This window comes from Rhinoderma darwinii, assembly GCF_050947455.1.
Source record: "Rhinoderma darwinii isolate aRhiDar2 chromosome 4 unlocalized genomic scaffold, aRhiDar2.hap1 SUPER_4_unloc_1, whole genome shotgun sequence".
NCBI lineage: Eukaryota > Metazoa > Chordata > Amphibia > Anura > Rhinodermatidae > Rhinoderma > Rhinoderma darwinii.
In genome coordinates, this window is record NW_027461753.1 from 1 (window position 1) to 18,693 (window position 18,693).

Sequence of the window (18,693 nt, forward strand, 5' to 3'; positions counted from 1 at the left end):
AGATGTGTGGTGTAGAGATGGAGGAGGATATGTCAGTAGTGGTGGAGATGGAGGAGGATATGTCAGTGCTGGTGGAGAGGTGTGGTGTAGAGATGGAGGAGGATATGTCAGTGCTGGTGGAGATGTGTGGTGTAGAGATGGAGGAGGATATGTCCGTGCTGGTGGAGATGTGTGATGTAGAGATGGAGGAGGATATGTCAGTGCTGGTGGAGATGTGTGGTGTAGAGGTGGAGGAGGATATGTCAGTGCTGGTGGAGATGTGTGGTGTAGAGATGGAGGAGGATATGACCGTACTGGTGGAGATGTGTGGTGTAGAGATGGAGGAGGTTATGTCCGTGCTGGTGGAGATGTGTGGTGTAGAGATGGAGGAGGATATGTCAGTGCTGGTAGAGATGTGTGGTGTAGAGATGGAGGAGGATATGTCAGTGCTGGTGGGGATGTGTGGTGTAGAGGTGGAGGAGGATATGTCAGTGCTGGTGGAGATGTGTGGTGTAGAGATGGAGGAGGATATGTCAGTGCTGGTGGAGATGTGTGGTGTAGAGATGGTGGAGGATATGTCAGTGCTGGTGGAGATGTGTGGTGTAGAGATGGAGGAGGATATGTCAGTGCTGGTGGAGATGTGTGGTGTAGAGATGGAGGAGGATATGTCAGTGCTGGTGGGGATGTGTGGTGTAGAGATGGAGGAGGATATGTCAGTGCTGGTGGAGGTGTGTGGTGTAGAGATGGAGGAGGATATGTCAGTGCTGGTGGAGATCTGTGGTGTAGAGATGGAGGAGGATATGACAGTGCTGGTAGAGATGTGTGGTGTAGAGGTGGAGGAGGATATGTCAGTGCTGGTGGAGATGTGTGGTGTAGAGATGGAGGAGGATATGACAGTGCTGGTGAAGATGTGTGGTGTAGAGATGGAGGAGGATATGTCAGTACTGGTGGAGATGTGTGGTGTAGAGATGGAGGAGGATATGACAGTACTGGTGGAGATGTGTGGTGTATAGATGGAGGAGGATATGTCAGTAGTGGTGGAGATGGAGCAGGATATGTCAGTGCTGGTGGAGATGTGTGGTGTATAGATGGAGGAGGATATGTCAGTAGTGGTGGAGATGGAGCAGGATATGTCAGTGCTGGTGGAGATGTGTGGTGTAGAGATGGAGGAGGATATGACAGTGCTGGTGGGGATGTGTGGTGTATAGATGGAGGAGGATATGTCGGTATTGGTGGAGATGTGTGGTGTATAGATGTTGGAGGATATGACTGTACTGGTGGAGATGTGTGGTGTAGAGATGGAGGAGGATATGTCAGTGCTGGTGGAGATGTGTGGTGTAGAGATGGAGGAGGATATGTCAGTGCTGGTGGTGATGTGTGATGTAGAGATGGAGGAGGATATGTCAGTGCTGGTGGAGATGTGTGGTGTAGAGATGGAGGAGGATATGTCAGTGCTGGGGGAGATGTGTGGTGTAGAGATGGAGGAGGATATGACAGTGCTGGTAGAGATGTGTGGTGTACAGGTGGAGGAGGATATGACAGTGCTGGTAGAGATGTGTGGTGTAGAGGTGGAGGATATGTCAGTGCTGGTGGAGATGTGTGGTGTAGAGATGGAGGAGGATATGTCTACTGGTGGAGATGTGTGGTGTAGAGATGGAGGAGGATATGTCAGTGCTGGTGGAGATGTGTGGTGTAGAGATGGAGGAGGATATGTCAGTACTGGTGGAGATGTGTGGTGTAGAGATGGAGGAGGATATGTCAGTATTGGTGGAGATGTGTGGTGTAGAGATGGAGGAGGATATGTCAGTGCTGGTGGGGATGTGTGGTGTAGAGATGGAGGAGGATATGTCAGTACTGGTGGAAATGTGTGGTGTAGAGATGGAGGAGGATATGTCAGTGCTGGTGGAGATATGTGGTGTAGAGATGGTGGAGGATATGTCAGTGCTGGTGGAGGTGTGTGTTGTAGAGATGGAGGAGGATATGTCAGTGCTGGTGGAGATGTGTGGTGTAGAGATGGAGGAGGATATGTCAGTGCTGGTGGAGATGTGTGGTGTAGAGATGGAGGAGGTTATGTCAGTGCTGGTGGAGATGTGTGATGTAGAGATGGAGGAGGATATGACAGTACTGGTGGAGATGTGTGGTGTAGAGATGGAGGAGGATATGTCAGTACTGGTGGAGATTTGTGATGTAGAGATGGAGGAGGATATGACAGTGCTGGTGGAGATGTGTGGTGTAGAGATGGAGGAGGATATGACAGTACTGGTGGAGATGTGTGGTGTAGAGATGGAGGAGGATATGTCAGTGCTGGTGGAGATGTGTGGTGTAGAGATGGAGGAGGATATGACAGTGCTGGTGGAGATGTGTGGTGTAGAGATGGAGGAGGATATGTCAGTACTGGTGGAGATGTGTGGTGTAGAGATGGAGGAGGATATGTCAGTGCTGGTGGAGATGTGTGGTGTAGAGGTGGAGGAGGATATGTCAGTGCTGGTGGAGATGTGTGGTGTAGAGATGGAGGAGGATATGTCAGTGCTGGTGGAGATGTGTGGTGTAGAGATGGAGGAGGATATGTCAGTGCTGGTGGAGATGTGTGGTGTAGAGCTGGTGGAGGATATGTCAGTGCTGGTGGAGATGTGTGGTGTATAGATGGAGGAGGATATGTCAGTGCTGGTGGAGATGTGTGGTGTAGAGATGGTGAAGGATATGTCAGTACTGGTGGAGATGTGTGGTGTAGAGATGGAGGAGGTTATGTCAGTGCTGGTGGTGATGTGTGATGTAGAGATGGAGGAGGATATGACAGTACTGGTGGAGATGTGTGGTGTAGAGATGGAGGAGGATATGTCAGTGCTGGTGGAGATGTGTGGTGTAGAGATGGAGGAGGATATGACAGTGCTGGTGGAGATGTGTGGTGTAGAGATGGAGGAGGATATGACAGTACTGGTGGAGATGTGTGGTGTAGAGATGGAGGAGGATATGTCAGTTCTGGTGGTGATGTGTGATGTAGAGTTGGTGGAGGATATGACAGTACTGGTGGAGATGTGTGGTGTAGAGATGGAGGAGGATATGTCAGTGCTGGTGGAGATGTGTGATGTAGAGATGGTGGAGGATATGTCAGTGCTGGTGGAGATGTGTGGTGTAGAGATGGAGGAGGATATGACAGTGCTGGTAGAGATGTGTGGTGTACAGGTGGAGGAGGATATGACAGTACTGGTGGAGATGTGTGGTGTAGAGATGGAGGAGGATATGTCAGTGCTGGTGGTGATGTGTGATGTAGAGTTGGTGGAGGATATGACAGTACTGGTGGAGATGTGTGGTGTAGAGATGGAGGAGGATATGTCAGTGCTGGTGGAGATGTGTGGTGTAGAGATGGAGGAGGATATGTCAGTACTGGTGGAGATGTGTGATGTAGAGATGGAGGAGGATATGTCAGTGCTGGTGGTGATGTGTGATGTAGAGATGGAGGAGGATATGACAGTACTGGTGGAGATGTGTGGTGTAGAGATGGAGGAGGATATGTCAGTGCTGGTGGAGATGTGTGGTGTAGAGATGGAGGAGGATATGACAGTGCTGGTGGAGATGTGTGGTGTAGAGATGGAGGAGGATATGTCAGTACTGGTGGGGATGTGTGGTGTAGAGATGGAGGAGGATATGACAGTACTGGTGGAGATGTGTGGTGTAGAGATGGAGGAGGATATGTCAGTGCTGGTAGAGATGTGTGGTGTAGAGGTGGAGGAGGATATGTCAGTGCTGGTGGAGATGTGTGGTGTAGAGATGGAGGAGGATATGACAGTGCTGGTAGAGATGTGTGGTGTAGAGATGGTGGAGGATATGTCAGTGCTGGTGGAGATGTGTGGTGTAGAGGTGGAGGAGGATATGTCAGTGCTGGTGGAGATGTGTGGTGTAGAGATGGTGAAGGATATGTCAGTGCTGGTGGAGATGTGTGGTGTAGAGATGGAGGAGGATATGACAGTACTGGTGGAGATGTGTGGTGTAGAGATAGTGGAGGATATGTCAGGGCTGGTGGAGATGTGTGGTGTAGAGGTGGAGGAGGATATGTCAGTGCTGGTGGAGATGTGTGGTGTAGAGATGGTGGAGGATATGTCAGTGCTGGTGGAGATGTGTGGTGTAGAGGTGGAGGAGGATATGTCAGTGCTGGTGGAGATGTGTGGTGTAGAGATGGTGAAGGATATGTCAGTGCTGGTGGAGATGTGTGGTGTAGAGATGGAGGAGGATATGACAGTACTGGTGGAGATGTGTGGTGTAGAGATAGTGGAGGATATGTCAGGTCTGGTGGAGATGTGTGGTGTAGAGGTGGAGGAGGATATGTCAGTGCTGGTGGAGATGTGTGGTGTAGAGATGGTGAAGGATATGTCAGTACTGGTGGAGATGTGTGGTGTAGAGATGGAGGAGGATATGTCAGTGCTGGTGGAGATGTGTGGTGTAGAGATGGAGGAGGATATGTCAGTGCTGGTGGAGATGTGTGGTGTAGAGATGGAGGAGGATATGTCAGTGCTGGTGGAGATATGTGGTGTAGAGATGGTGGAGGATATGTCAGTGCTGGTGGAGGTGTGTGGTGTAGAGATGGAGGAGGATATGTCAGTGCTGGTGGAGATGTGTGGTGTAGAGATGGAGGAGGTTATGTCAGTGCTGGTGGAGATGTGTGGTGTAGAGATGGAGGAGGTTATGTCAGTGCTGGTGGAGATGTGTGGTGTAGAGATGGTGGAGGATATGTCAGTGCTGGTGGAGATGTGTGGTGTAGAGATGGAGGAGGATATGTCAGTGCTGGTGGAGATGTGTGGTGTAGAGATGGAGGAGGATATGTCAGTACTGGTGGAGATGTGTGATGTAGAGATGGAGGAGGATATGTCAGTGCTGGTGGAGATGTGTGGTGTAGAGATGGAGGAGGATATGACAGTGCTGGTGGAGATGTGTGGTGTAGAGATGGAGGAGGATATGTCAGTGCTGGTGGAGATGTGTGGTGTAGAGATGGAGGAGGATATGTCAGTGCTGGTGGAGATGTGTGGTGTAGAGATGGAGGAGGATATGTCAGTGCTGGTGGAGATGTGTGGTGTAGAGATGGAGGAGGATATGACAGTGCTGGTGGAGATGTGTGGTGTAGAGATGGAGGAGGATATGTCAGTGCTGGTGGAGATGTGTGGTGTAGAGATGGAGGAGGATATGTCAGTGCTGGTGGTGATGTGTGGTGTAGAGATGGAGGAGGATATGTCAGTGCTGGTGGAGATGTGTGGTGTAGAGATGGAGGAGGATATGTCAGTACTGGTGGAGATGTGTGGTGTGGAGATGGAGGAGGATATGTCAGTACTGGTGGAGATGTGTGGTGTAGAGCTGGTGGAGGATATGTCAGTGCTGGTGGAGATGTGTGGTGTAGAGATGGAGGAGGATATGTCCGTGCTGGTGGAGATGTGTGGTGTAGAGATGGAGGAGGATATGTCAGTACTGGTGGAGATGTGTGGTGTAGAGATGGAGGAGGATATGTCAGTACTGGTGGAGATGTGTGGTGTAGAGATGGTGGAGGATATGTCAGTACTGGTGGAGATGTGTGGTGTAGAGATGGAGGAGGATATGTCAGTACTGGTGGAGATGTGTGGTGTAGAGATGGAGGAGGATATGTCAGTGCTGGTGGAGATGTGTGGTGTAGAGATGGAGGAGGATATGTCAGTGCTGGTGGAGATGTGTGGTGTAGAGATGGAGGAGGATTTGACATTACTGGTGGAGATGTGTGGTGTAGAGCTGGTGGAGGATATGTCAGTGCTGGTGGAGATGTGTGGTGTAGAGATGGAGGAGGATATGTCAGTATTGGTGGAGATGTGTGGTGTATAGATGGAGGAGGATATGTCAGTGCTGGTGGAGATGTGTGGTGTAGAGATGGAGGAGGTTATGTCAGTACTGGTGGAGATGTGTGATGTAGAGATGGAGGAGGATATGACAGTACTGGTGGAGATGTGTGGTGTAGAGATGGAGGAGGGTATGACAGTACTGGTGGAGATGTGTGGTGTAGAGATGAAGGAGGATATGTCAGAGCTGGTGGAGATGTGTGGTGTAGAGATGGAGGAGGATATGTCAGTGCTGGTGGAGATGTGTGGTGTAGAGATGGAGGAGGATATGTCAGTGCTGGTGGAGATGTGTGGTGTAGAGCCTGGAAAGGAATTCTGGCTGGAGGTGAACATATGGGTGGTTGATGAAGTGTGGGCACGGGAACAATGTATGGAAGTGTCAAGCTTTCTACATTCCAGTCCATTATCTTCCCTTACAGGGTCCGGTTGTTGGAGGATGGTACAAAGTACTGGACGGCCTTATTCCCGGCAGCAGTAAATCTGTAGCCATAAAGAAGATGCTGTTGGACCAGGTAACAATGTCCTTACTGAAATGACCCTCCACTCCACCCCGTATGTCACCCAGAGCTAGATGTGCAACATGACCTGTGACGATCTGTACCCTCAACATCTGATGGAGGAGTCACATAATACTTGGTGTTGTACTCCAGGTCATGGGAGGGACTGACATAGTGCACAGTGCTGGACTTGGGGTTGGAGGTCAGGTTATGGGATGTTGAGTGCTGTTATTCTGGGTTATGGGATGTGGAGATTTTGTGATACTCTGTGCTGTGCTCAGCGCTGTACATTTTCTCTTACAGGGCGCTTTTGCTCCTTGCTTTCTCGGCTGCTTCTTGACTATTGTTGGCTCTTTGAATGGACTCTCTAAACAGGAAATCTTGGAGAAACTGAAGCGGGTAAACCTATGGCAGATAAAGGATTGCAGGCTGTTCCCTGGGGGGGTCTTCATGTGTTTGACCACACTCCAGGTCTCATCTGGAAGGTATAATTTGTGTAAAGAAAGTCTGATGAGAACGTCATGATGACGATAACAAGAGGTCGGGGTTAGGGAAAGATATTAATTCTGCAAACATCCAGACATGGTATCGGTGGGAAGCGAGAATGAGAGTAATTTACCTGCAGATGCTGAACACGTCCCTGATATTAATGACACATTCTCCAGACACCTATTTATAAAACTCACCACGAGAGCACCATGATGGGGGCTCAGAGAAGTCCTCAGCGTGCGGCTTAAACTCCTAAATATGATGTTGTATTTACATCTCCCCCGGGATGACCTGATGCTGCTCTATTTATTATCAGAGACCCAGGGGCAACGGGGGCTCCGAATCTCTGACCTGTGTGAAAGATCTGTCCATTCGGTCTCTCCTCCCGATGTAGAGGGCGCCCCGTGTCTCTCCTCCCGATGTAGAGGGCGCCCCGTGCCTCTCCTCCCGATGTAGGGGGCGCCCCGTGTCCCTCCTCCCGATGTAGGGGGCGCCCCGTGTCCCTCCTCCCGATGTAGGGGGCGCCCCGTGTCCCTCCTCCCGATGTAGAGGGCGCCCCGTGTCTCTCCTCCCGATGTAGAGGGCGCCCCGTGTCTCTCCTCCCGATGTAGAGGGCGCCCCGTGTCTCTCCTCCCGATGTAGAGGGCGCCCCGTGTCTCTCCTCCCGATGTAGAGGGCGCCCCGTGTCTCTCCTCCCGATGTAGAGGGCGCCCCGTGTCTCTCCTCCCGATGTAGAGGGCGCCCCGTGTCTCTCCTCCCGATGTAGAGGGCGCCCCGTGTCTCTCCTCCCGATGTAGAGGGCGCCCCGTGTCTCTCCTCCCGATGTAGAGGGCGCCCCGTGTCTCTCCTCCCGATGTAGGGGGCGCCCCGTGTCTCTCCTCCCGATGTAGGGGGCGCCCCGTGCCTCTCCTCCCGATGTAGGGGGCGCCCCGTGCCTCTCCTCCCGATGTAGGTGGCGCCCCGTGTCTCTCCACCCGATGTAGGGGGCGCCCCGTGCCTCTCCACCCGATGTAGGGGGCGCCCCGTGCCTCTCCACCCGATGTAGGGGGCGCCCCGTGCCTCTCCACCCGATGTAGGGGGCGCCCCGTGCCTCTCCACCCGATGTAGGGGGCGCCCCGTGCCTCTCCACCCGATGTAGGGGGCGCCCCGTGCCTCTCCTCCCGATGTAGGGGGCGCCCCGTGTCCCTCCTCACGATGTAGGGGGCGCCCCGTGTCCCTCCTCCCGATGTAGGGGGCGCCCCGTGTCCCTCCTCCCGATGTAGGGGGCGCCCCGTGCCCCTCCTCCCGATGTAGGGGGCGCCCCGTGTCTCTCCTCCCGATGTAGGGGGCGCCCCGTGTCTCTTTTCCGGATGTAGGGGCGCCCCGTGTCGCTCCTCCAGATGCAGTTGGATCCCCCCCTCTCCTGTAATATGTGGATGTATAGAGTGTAAGTTCTGCTGGTCCGGTGATTTACTGACTTGTTCCTTTTGTTGCAGGATTATAAAGACGCTTTAATCACCAATTATTACGTAAGTTTATATCTGATAGCAGTGAGGTGCGGGGCCCCCGATCCCTGCAGCGGCCCTTCTGTTCCCTTTTACTTTGGTTCTGATTCCATCTTTCTCTGCAGATTTGGCCGGCGGTCCAGATGGCAAATTTTTACTTCATCCCGTTGCATCACCGGTGAGTGCGCAGATCTCTCCGCTGGGAGTAACACGGGCAGATACCTGGAGTGTGACGCAGTACCTGATAACATCCTACAGAGGGGGCACGCCATGAGCTGTCTACTAACAGAGTATTTCAGGAGATAACTGTGCTATGCACATAGACCGCAGCAGCCTGGGCTCCATGGAAGGGGTGGAGTCCAGCACCACAGAGTATTTTAGGAGATGACTGTGCTATGCACACAGACCTCAGTAGCCTGGGCTGCATGGTAGGAACAGAATCCAGCAGCACCAAGTATTTCAGGAGATGTCTCTGCTGTGCACATAGATCTCAGCAGCCTGGGCTACATGGTAGAAACAGAATCCAGCAGCACAGAGTATTTCAGGAGATGTCTCTGCTGTGCACATAGACCTCAGTAGCCTGGGCTGCATGGTAGGAACAGAATCCAGCAGCACCGAGTATTTCAGGAGATGTCTCTGCTGTGCACATAGATCTCAGCAGCCTGGGCTGCATGGTAGGAACGGAATCCAGCAGCACATAGTATTTCAGGAGATGTTTCTGCCTGGATACAGTCCAGTAGTATAATGTGCGTCTCTCTTCACGGAGAAGCGGTCGTGATTATGTAGGGTATAATCCATGATGGCCCATACTGTATAATGCCCCATAGCGGCCCCCATTCAGTATAATGCCCCATAGCTGCCCCATACAGTATAATGCCCCATAGCTGCTCCCATAGAGTATAATGCCCCATAACTGCCCCCATACAGTATAATGCCCCATAGCTGCCCCATACAGTATAATGCCCCATAGCTGCCCCCATAGAGTATAATGCCCCATAGCTGCCCGCATGCAGTATAATGCCCCATAGCTGCCCCCATAGAGTATAATGCCCCATAGCTGCCCCATACAGTATAATGCCCCATAGCTGCCCCCATACAGTATAATGCCCCATAGCTGCCCCCATACAGTATAATGCCCCATAGCTGCCCCCATACAGTATAATGCCCCATAGCTGCCCCCATAGAGTATAATGCCCCATAGCTGCCCCCCATACAGTATAATGCCCCATAGCTGCCCCCATACAGTATAATGCCCCATAGCTGCCCCCATACAGTATAATGCCTCATAGCTGCCCCCATACAGTATAATGCCCCATAGCTGCCCCCATACAGCATAATGCCCCATAGCTGCCCCATACAGCATAATGCCCCATAGCTGCCCCCATACAGCATAATGCCCCATAGCTGCCCCCATACAGCATAATGCCCCATAGCTGCCCCCATACAGCATAATGCCCCATAGCTGCCCCCATACAGTATAATGCCCCATAGCTGCCCCCATACAGTATAATGCCTCATAGCTGCCCCCATACAGTATAATGCCCCATAGCTGCCCCCATACAGCATAATGCCCCATAGCTGCCCCCATACAGCATAATGCCCCATAGCTGCCCCCATACAGTATAATGCCCCATAGCTGCCCCCATATGGCATAATGCCCCATAGATGCCCCCATACGGTATAATGCCCCATAGCTGCCCCCATACAGTATAATGCCTCCACACAGTATAATGCCCCATATATTCCCCCATACAGCATAATGCCCCATAGCTGCCCCCCATACAGCATAATGCCCCATAGCTGCCCCATACAGCATAATGCCCCATAGCTGCCCCATACAGCATAATGCCCCATAGCTTCCCCCATACAGCATAATGCCCCATAGCTGCCCCCATACAGCATAATGCCCCATACATTATAATGCCCCATTTATGCCCCCATATGGAATAATGCCCCATAGATGCCCCCGTACGGTATAATGCCCCATAGCTGCCCCCATACAGTATAATGCCTCCACACAGTATAATGCCCCATATATTCCCCCATACAGCATAATGCCCCATAGTTGCCCCCCATACAGCATAATGCCCCATAGCTGCCCCATACAGTATAATGCCCCATAGCTGCCCCCATACAGTATAATGCCCCCATAGCTGCCCCATACAGTATAATGCCCCATAGCTGCCCCATACATTATAATGACCCATTTATGCCCCCATACAGCATAATGCCCCATAGATGCCCCCACACAGTATAATGCCCCATAGCTGCCCCCATACAGTATAATGTCCCACATAGCTGCCTTCACACAGTATAATACCCCCTTAGCTGGCTTCACACAGTATAATACCCCCTTAGCTGCCCCTAGTGCCGGTGCCCACATAAATAGTGCCACACATAGTGCCCATGTAGATAGCTCCACAGTGTCCTCTGTAGATAGTGCCACACCCCCCTTTAAGATAGCGTTACCCACCCATCTATAGATAGTGCCATTGGAGCTCCCTCTAGGAGCGGAATCCCCGACCAGAGCATCGGCCACACTATGGCCAGGGATTTCGCTCCAGGAGGAGCCCCTGACATCACTGTCCATATATGGATATTGACGTCAAGGGATTTTCCGGGATCAGTGATTAAAGTAGCGCTGTGCCCGGGGAGTACTTGACTAGTAGAGGTACTCCCTCTGCACCTCTCCTCTGTACTAATGCTGAGACAGGGAGCTGACGGTTCCCTGCCTCAGCATTGGGTTCAACTGTATCTGCGTCCTGAGGACACAGATACAGTTGACACCAGGACATTTCACTGGCCGCCCAAGGCAGCGGGACACTGCCCTAAATCTGGGACTGTCCCACTAAATCCATTATGGTTGGGAGTTATGATAGTTGTATTATACTATGTGGGGGTTCTATGGGAGCATGATACTGTGTGGGCTGAACCGGGTGTGTATGGGTGGGGATTGGGCAGGGTTAGAGGCGTGGCTTAAAAGGATAAATATTTGCCTTTGTCCCACTTTTTGATACTTGAACGTTGGGAGGTATGTTTATTGTAACACCCTAAATTGGAGGCACATGTGACGGGGGGATATGGTGACGTGGGGGATATGGTGACGGTGGATACGACGATTCCCATAAGGAACACGTGACGCTCGGACAACTTTACTGCAGTCTCTCCCTCAGGAGGGTGCTCACTTGTTACACGAAAGTCTCAGTCCTTTTTACTTGAAAACATACCTCTGGCTTGGCAGCAAAAACAAAGTGCGTCAGCGCGGTTCATACAGACGGAACGTGGCTTTCCCTTCTCCTGACCCTCCCGCCTCTGGGCTCTCGTAGTAGTCTCACTAGATCTTTCAGAAGGCCTCGTCCCAGTGGCCACCAGCGCAGCCGGCTCGATCCTCCGCAGGACGAGAACTTGAGGCTCAGAGCGACTCACGGGAACCTTTCTGTCCTCACTGACTGCGCCACCACCCAGTACAACCGCAGGGACCCCTCCCACAGGCGCACGCCCAACAACTTTTTTGCGCCAAATCACTTATATCCCTTCTCTAACCCCACCCACTAGCACAACTGAGCGCGGTCTCCCCCGGCCTCTGCGTCTGCATCCCCACATGGCTCCCACACGGAGAAGGCAAAAACTCTGTCTCCGATGGCATGGCATACAAGGCCGCACCTCCCTGCCGCCACCACCCCGTCACTACCGGAGGCCCTCCAAACATCAAACCACTACTACAAGGGAGAACCGCCATCCGACCACACGTCCTGTTATATAAATGAGTCCGATACATATATACAATGCGGCGTAAGCATAAAAAACATTACAATACAATAAGAAGCAACTGTACATGACGACGTCTATATCCCGGCACCACCCCGCACCATTATCATTATATAATATTTCAGCATTGCCCCTCCCCCTCCGTTATTGCCCCCTGAAATAGATGCACCTCGTGCCATTATCATCAGCCCAGTCACACTATCGCCATCAGGACTATCTGCCTGTTAGGTAACCTGCAGTATTTATAGAAGTATAACTCCCAGCATCCACTGCCAGCCACAGATGTAAGAGCTTATTGTAGCCCCCTGAGGTGTCTACTATATATTGACCACAGTCCACATGTCCTTCTGTCTTTATGTCCAGGCTGGCGGTGGTGCAGGTTGTGGCCATCATCTGGAACTCTTACCTCTCCTGGAAGGCGAACCAGGCCTGACCCTAGATGTCTACCTGCAGGCCCAGGGACGATAAAGGATCTGCTGCCTCTCCAGAATGTGCCTGGATCTGCTAGACTTCCCATCAAGACCTCCAACCGTCCAGAAATGGTATGAAGAACCTGGAGTGTGGGATCATCCTCTGAGAACCTGACATTATGAAGGATATTGTCCCCTGGGACCAGTGTTCCTGTTGGGATTCTCCGCTTCCGTCCCTACTCATTTCACAAGGTCCAGGCCTTCAGGACACATTTCTTACACCTTATGGATTGATCTTTAATTGACACAGAATATATGATGAATCCAACCTCCCGATCCTGTGTTCTGGGATCTGTCTCAGGGATGTGCCTTCAATAAAGTGATCCAGAAAGCGGCCCCAGCCAGTGATATGGAGGCAATCCAGTGTCAGGTGTGTGGGAAGGTCTTGGTTATGGTCAGAGGACATGGGGGCTACAGGCTCGGGAGGGCAGCTTCTCGCCGAGGGTTCAGATGAGGCACATGATCCACTCTGCCCAGTTAATACCTGAAAATTCAGGCTCCCAACTTTGTCTGTAATATTGTCCTACTCTAAATATATCTTTATTGGTGCAGTACCAAGTTGAAAAGGGATTGGTGGAATTTGGGGCCTGAGGTCAGGTGCGGGCGGGAAGAAATCTATAGGATGACAAATGGAGCAGAGCCTGTAGGTGGCAGTGACCGAATGTTAAAGGGCTGGTGGTACAGGTCACTCAGATGAAGCTTGGGAGAAGAGATCGGATGAAGCGGATGGCGGTAGTTGTCTAATTGTTAGGTGGAGAGAGTGCGAAGGAAGTCGGTGGTGGGGCTCAAGTGGAGAGGGTGTGACGGAGGTCAATAGAAAAATCAAGTGGAGAATTTGACAACGTGTTTTCTGGTTTGAAGGTCATGTAGAACACTTAGGGTTTGGAGTTTAGATCATGTAGCTAGATTGTGAAGAAGTTTGGGAGTAGATACCATCTGGAGAGGTCAACAGCGATCAGGAGAGATTAGAGGTCGAGAGTAGAGACTTAGAAGACATTTACGAATAATGAGTCAAATGGAAAGTCTGATGAGTTTGGGGACTCAAGATCTCATGGAAATTATGTAAAGGAAATCGGTTATGGAGGTCTGGGCAGTGTCAATCTTAGGTTGGGTGGTGCCCGGTGTCATGTGAAGGAAGTTGGTTATGGAGGTCGGGGCAGTGTCAATCTTAGGTTGGGTGGTGCCCTGTGTCATGTGAAGGAAGTTGGTTATGGGGGTCTGGGCAGTAACAATCTTAGGTTGGGTGGTGCCCGGTGTCATGTGAAGGAAATTGGTTATGGAGGTCGGGGCAGTGTCAATCTTAGGTTGGGTGGTGCCCTGTGTCATGTGAAGGAAGTTGGTTATGGAGGTCTGGGCAGTGACAATCTTAGGTTGGGTGGTGCCCGGTGTCATGTGAAGGAAGTTGGTTATGGAGGTCTGGGCAATGTCAACCTTTGGTTGGGTGGTGCTCTTTGTCATGTGAAGGAAGTTGGTTAGGGAGGTCTGGGCAGTGACAATCTTAGGTTGGGTGGTGCCCGGTGTCATGTGAAGGAAGTTGGTTATGGAAGTCGGGGCAGTGTCAATCTTGGGTTGGGTGGTGCCCGGTGTCATGTGGAGGAAGTTGGTTATAGAAGTCTGGGCAGTGTCAATCTTAGGTTGGGTGGTGCCCTGCGTCATGTGAAGGAAGTTGGTTATGGGGGTCTGGGCAGTGCACTATGCAGAATCCTCTATTTGACATCATTCCCTTATGGTGTACCATAGAGTGTCCAAAGAGCAGCGCCAACGCTGCTCAATTAATGGAGAGAAGCTGTGGACACCCAGGCCATAAGGACTGGGCACACGTCGCACACTCTTCAGGCTTGGTTTTGGGTCAGGTCAGGGTCAGTTGGAGCTTGATGATGGAGGTCAGATGGAAAGGATGAGAAGAAGGCTTGGTGGTAGAGGTTGAGGCAGAGGTTAGTTGAAGACGTAGAGCCCATCTGGAGAAGGCTGGAAGGAGTTTTGTGATGAGGGTGAAGTGGAGAAGATATGAAGGTGTTTGGATCATGGAAGCCAAACAGAGAGGTCGTATGGTGGAAGCCAAGTGGAGACTGGAGGGAGGTCGGGTGGTGGTCAGGTGGAGGGACTGGCAGCACGGGGCAACATGGGGATGGAGAGGACAATCTGTTGGAGAACATGCCTTGTACGTGGGCTCGGAGCTTGGCTGGCACTGGCACCACGTGTAATGATGCTCAGGTGTTCCACAAATCAGTCTGTAATTATGAATTAAAGCCATTTACGGAGAGCGGCGGGGAACGAGTCTGCGGCGGCTCTGCCATCATTAAGTCTCCGCACCCACTGATAATATAAACCGTTCTGTTCCCTCTTCTCTCCCGGAAACACAACAGAAATGCTGCCAGCTGGGCCACACCATGCCAAGCACTGAGATGAACGCCGGGCAGGACACGTGAGCTAATGAGCCGTACATGTACTGAGGGCTATATGTATACACTCATCCGCCTATTAAAGGGCACCGCTACATGTACTGAGGGATATATGTATACACTCATCCACCTCTTAAAGGGCACCGCTACATAGTACATGTACTGAGGGATATATGTATACACTCATCCACCTCTTAAAGGGCACCGCTACATAGTACATGTACTGAGGGATATATGTATACACTCATCCACCTCTCAAAGGGCTCCGCTACATGTACTGAGGGATATATGTATACACTCATCCACCTCTCAAAGGGCTCCGCTACATGTACTGAGGGATATATGTATTCACTCATCCACCTCTTAAAGGGCACCGCTACATGTACAGAGGGATATATGTATACACTCATCCACCTCTTAAAGGGCTCCGCTACATGTACTGAGGGATATATGTATAAACTTATCCACCTCTTAAAGGTCACCTCTACATGTACTGAGGGATATATGTATACACTCATCCACCTCTTAAAGGGCGCCTCTACATGTACTGGGAGATCTATGTATACACTCATCCACCTCTTAAAGGGCTCCGCTACATGTATGAAGGGATATATGTATACACTCATCCACCTCTTAAAGGGCACCGCTACATGTACGGAGGGATATATGTATACACTCATCCACCTCTTAAAGGGCACCTCTACATGTACTGAGAGATATATGTATACACTCATCCACCTTCGCTACATGTACTGAGGGATATATGTATACACTCATCCACCTCTTAAAGGGCACCGCTACATGTACTGAGGGATATATGTATACACTCATCCACCTCTTAAAGGGCACTGCTACATGTACTGAGGGATATATGTATTCACTCATCCACCTCTTAAAGGGCACCGCTACATGTACGGAGGGATATATGTATACACTCATCCACCTCTTAAAGGGCTCCGCTACATGTACTGAGGGATATATGTATAAACTTATCCACCTCTTAAAGGTCACCTCTACATGTACTGAGGGACATATGTATACACTCATCCACCTCTTAAAGGGCACCGCTACATGTACTGAGGGATATATGTATACACTCATCCACCTCTTTAAAGGGCGCCTCTACATGTACTGGGAGATCTATGTATACACTCATCCACCTCTTAAAGGGCTCCGCTACATGTATGAAGGGATATATGTATACACTCATCCACCTCTTAAAGGGCACCGCTACATGTACGGAGGGATATATGTATACACTCATCCACCTCTTAAAGGGCTCCGCTACATGTACTGAGGGATATATGTATACACTCATCCACCTTCGCTACATGTACGGAGGGATATATGTATACACTCATCCACCTCTTAAAGGGCACCGCTACATGTACTGAGGGATATATGTATACACTCATCCACCTCTTAAAGGGCACTGCTACATGTACTGAGGTATATATGTATACACTCATCCACCTCTTAAAGGGTACCGCTACATGTACTGAGGGATATATGTATACACTCATCCACCTCTTTAAGGGCACCGCTACATGTACTGAGGTATATACAGTGAAGGAAATAAGTATTTGATCCCTTTGGCAAACAAGACTTAATACTTGGTGGCAAATCCCTTGTTGGCAAGCACAGCAGTCAGACGTTTTTTGTAGTTGATGATGAGGTTTGCACACATGTTAGATGGAATTTTGGCCCACTCCTCTTTGCAGATCATCTGTAAATCATTAAGATTTTAAGGCTGTCGCTTGGCAACTCGGATCTTCAGCTCCCTCCATAAGTTTTCAATGGGATTAAGGTCTGGAGACTGGCTAGGCCACTCCATGACCTTAATGTGCTTCTTTTTGAGCCTCTCCTTTGTTGCCTTGGCTGTATGTTTCGGGTCATTGTCGTGCTGGAAGACGCAGCCACGAGCCATTTTTAATGTCCTGGTGGAGGGAAGGAGGTTGTCACTCAGGATTTGACGGTACATGGCTCCATCCATTCTCCCATTGATGCGGTGAAGTAGTCCTGTGCCCTTAGCAGAGAAACACCCCCAAAACATAATGTTTCCACCTCCATGCTTGACAGTGGGGACGATGTTCTTTGGGTCATAGGCAGCATTTCTCTTCCTCCAAACACGGCGAGTTGAGTTAATGCCAAAGAGCTCAATTTTAGTCTCATCTGACGACAGCACCTTCTCCCAATCACTCTCAGAATCATCCAGATGTTCATTTGCAAACTTCAGACGGGCCTGTACATGTGCCTTCTTGATCAGGAGGACCTTGCGGGCACTGCAGGATTTTAATCCATTACGGCGTAATGTGTTACCAATGGTTTTCTTGGTGACTGTGGTCCCAGCTGCCTTGAGATCATTAACAAGTTCCCCCCGTGTAGTTTTCGGCTGAGCTCTCACCTTCCTCAGGATCAAGGATACCCCACGAGGTGAGATTTTGCATGGAGCCCCAGATCGATGTGGATTGACAGTAATTTTGTATGTCTTCCATTTTCTTACTATTGCACCAACAGTTGTCTCCTTCTCACCCAGCGTTTTACTTATGGTTTTGTAGCCCATTCCAGCCTTGTGCAGGTCTATGATCTTGTCCCTGACATCCTTAGAAAGCTCTTTGGTCTTGCCCATGTTGTAGAGGTTAGAGTCAGACTGATCATTGAGTCTGTGGACAGGAGTCTTTTATACAGGTGACCATGTAAGAGCTGTCTATAATGCAAGCACCAAGTTGATTTGGAGCAGTAACTGGTCTGGAGGAGGCTGAACTCTTAATGGTTGGTCGGGGGTCACATACTTATTTCTCTGTGCACAATGCAAATAAATATATATAATTTTGACTATGTGATTTTCTGTTTTTTTTTTATATATAATCTATCTCTCACTGGTAAAATTAACCTAGCCTAAAAATTCTAGACTGTTCATGTCTTTGACAGTGGGCAAACTTACAAAATCAGCAAGGGATCAAATACTTATTTCCTTCACTGTATATATACACTCATCTACCTCTTAAAGGGCACCTCTACATGTACTGAGGGATATATGTATACAGATCCACATTTAGCAAAGAGATTGGTCGATAGTTTTTGACATATAGATGGATCCTTCCCCTCCTTGGGTATCACCGTAATGTAGGCCCGCAGCGTGTCCTGAGGCAGGGAGCACTCCTCGGTAAGTGAGTTGAAGGCATGCAGGAAATAGGGAGAGAGCAGGTCCAAGCAGGCCTTATAGTATTGTATGGGCAGGCCATCAGGGCCCGGCGTCTTCCCTGCCGGCGAGTCCTTCAAAGCCCAAGACCACCCCTCCGGGGAAATAGGCTCCTCCAGAACAGCGATAGCCTCCTGGGGATACATTTCATCCCTGAGGACCGAAGGTTTGCCTCTATCTGCTCCAGTCAGCTCCCCCCATCCGCAGATGGAGGTGCCCGAGGAAGATTATAAAGGGAGTGGTAATAGGCCCGGAAGGCCTCCGAAATGTAATGGGGAAGATGCAAACGCATATTGCTGGAAGCCTGAATATGGGGAACATAGGTACGTGATCTGGTTTTCCGAAGTGCCCGCGCCAGGGTCTTACTAGGTTTGTTACTAAATTCTTAGAAATGCCGTCTGCATTTAACTAGGGAGGCCCTAGACTTGGAAAGGCAGAGGGAACGAACCTGGACTCTCAGCTGCCCCAGCTCCGCCCCCATGACCCGATCCAGGGAGACCTTATGGGACTGTTCCAAGAGATGTATGCGAGACAAGAGATCCACCAAGTG

At 50.5% G+C, this 18,693-nt stretch overlaps 2 protein-coding genes across 2 annotated transcripts; one reads left to right on the forward strand and one right to left on the reverse strand.

Annotated features, from left to right (window-relative positions):
* Positions 1-37: 37 nt before the first annotated feature.
* LOC142683574 (uncharacterized) lies at positions 38-4,007 on the reverse strand (the record flags this gene model as incomplete). Its single annotated transcript, XM_075847418.1, has 5 exons — positions 38-383; positions 965-1,118; positions 1,255-1,380; positions 1,715-1,783; positions 3,950-4,007. Coding segments are annotated over 5 exons (753 nt in total), but the record flags the coding sequence as incomplete, so codon positions are not given.
* A 2,152-nt stretch (positions 4,008-6,159) lies between these two features.
* MPV17 (mitochondrial inner membrane protein MPV17) lies at positions 6,160-17,779 on the forward strand. The gene is made up of 5 exons (XM_075847440.1): positions 6,160-6,343; positions 6,632-6,727; positions 8,293-8,325; positions 8,427-8,479; positions 12,433-17,779. Exons 1-5 carry the CDS (start codon positions 6,176-6,178, stop codon positions 12,500-12,502), a joined length of 420 nt encoding a protein of 139 aa, XP_075703555.1. The 5' UTR covers positions 6,160-6,175; the 3' UTR covers positions 12,503-17,779.
* The last annotated feature ends 914 nt before the right edge of the window (positions 17,780-18,693 follow it).

Coding starts and splice junctions, on each gene's coding strand:
- MPV17 (XM_075847440.1), top strand. CDS start 6,176: ATGAAGTGTGGGCACGGGAACAATGTATGGAAGTGTCAAGCTTTCTAC. Junction 6,728..8,292: donor TCTTGGAGAAACTGAAGCGG/GTAAACCTATGG, acceptor CTTTTGTTGCAG/GATTATAAAGACGCTTTAAT. Junction 8,326..8,426: donor CTTTAATCACCAATTATTAC/GTAAGTTTATAT, acceptor CTTTCTCTGCAG/ATTTGGCCGGCGGTCCAGAT.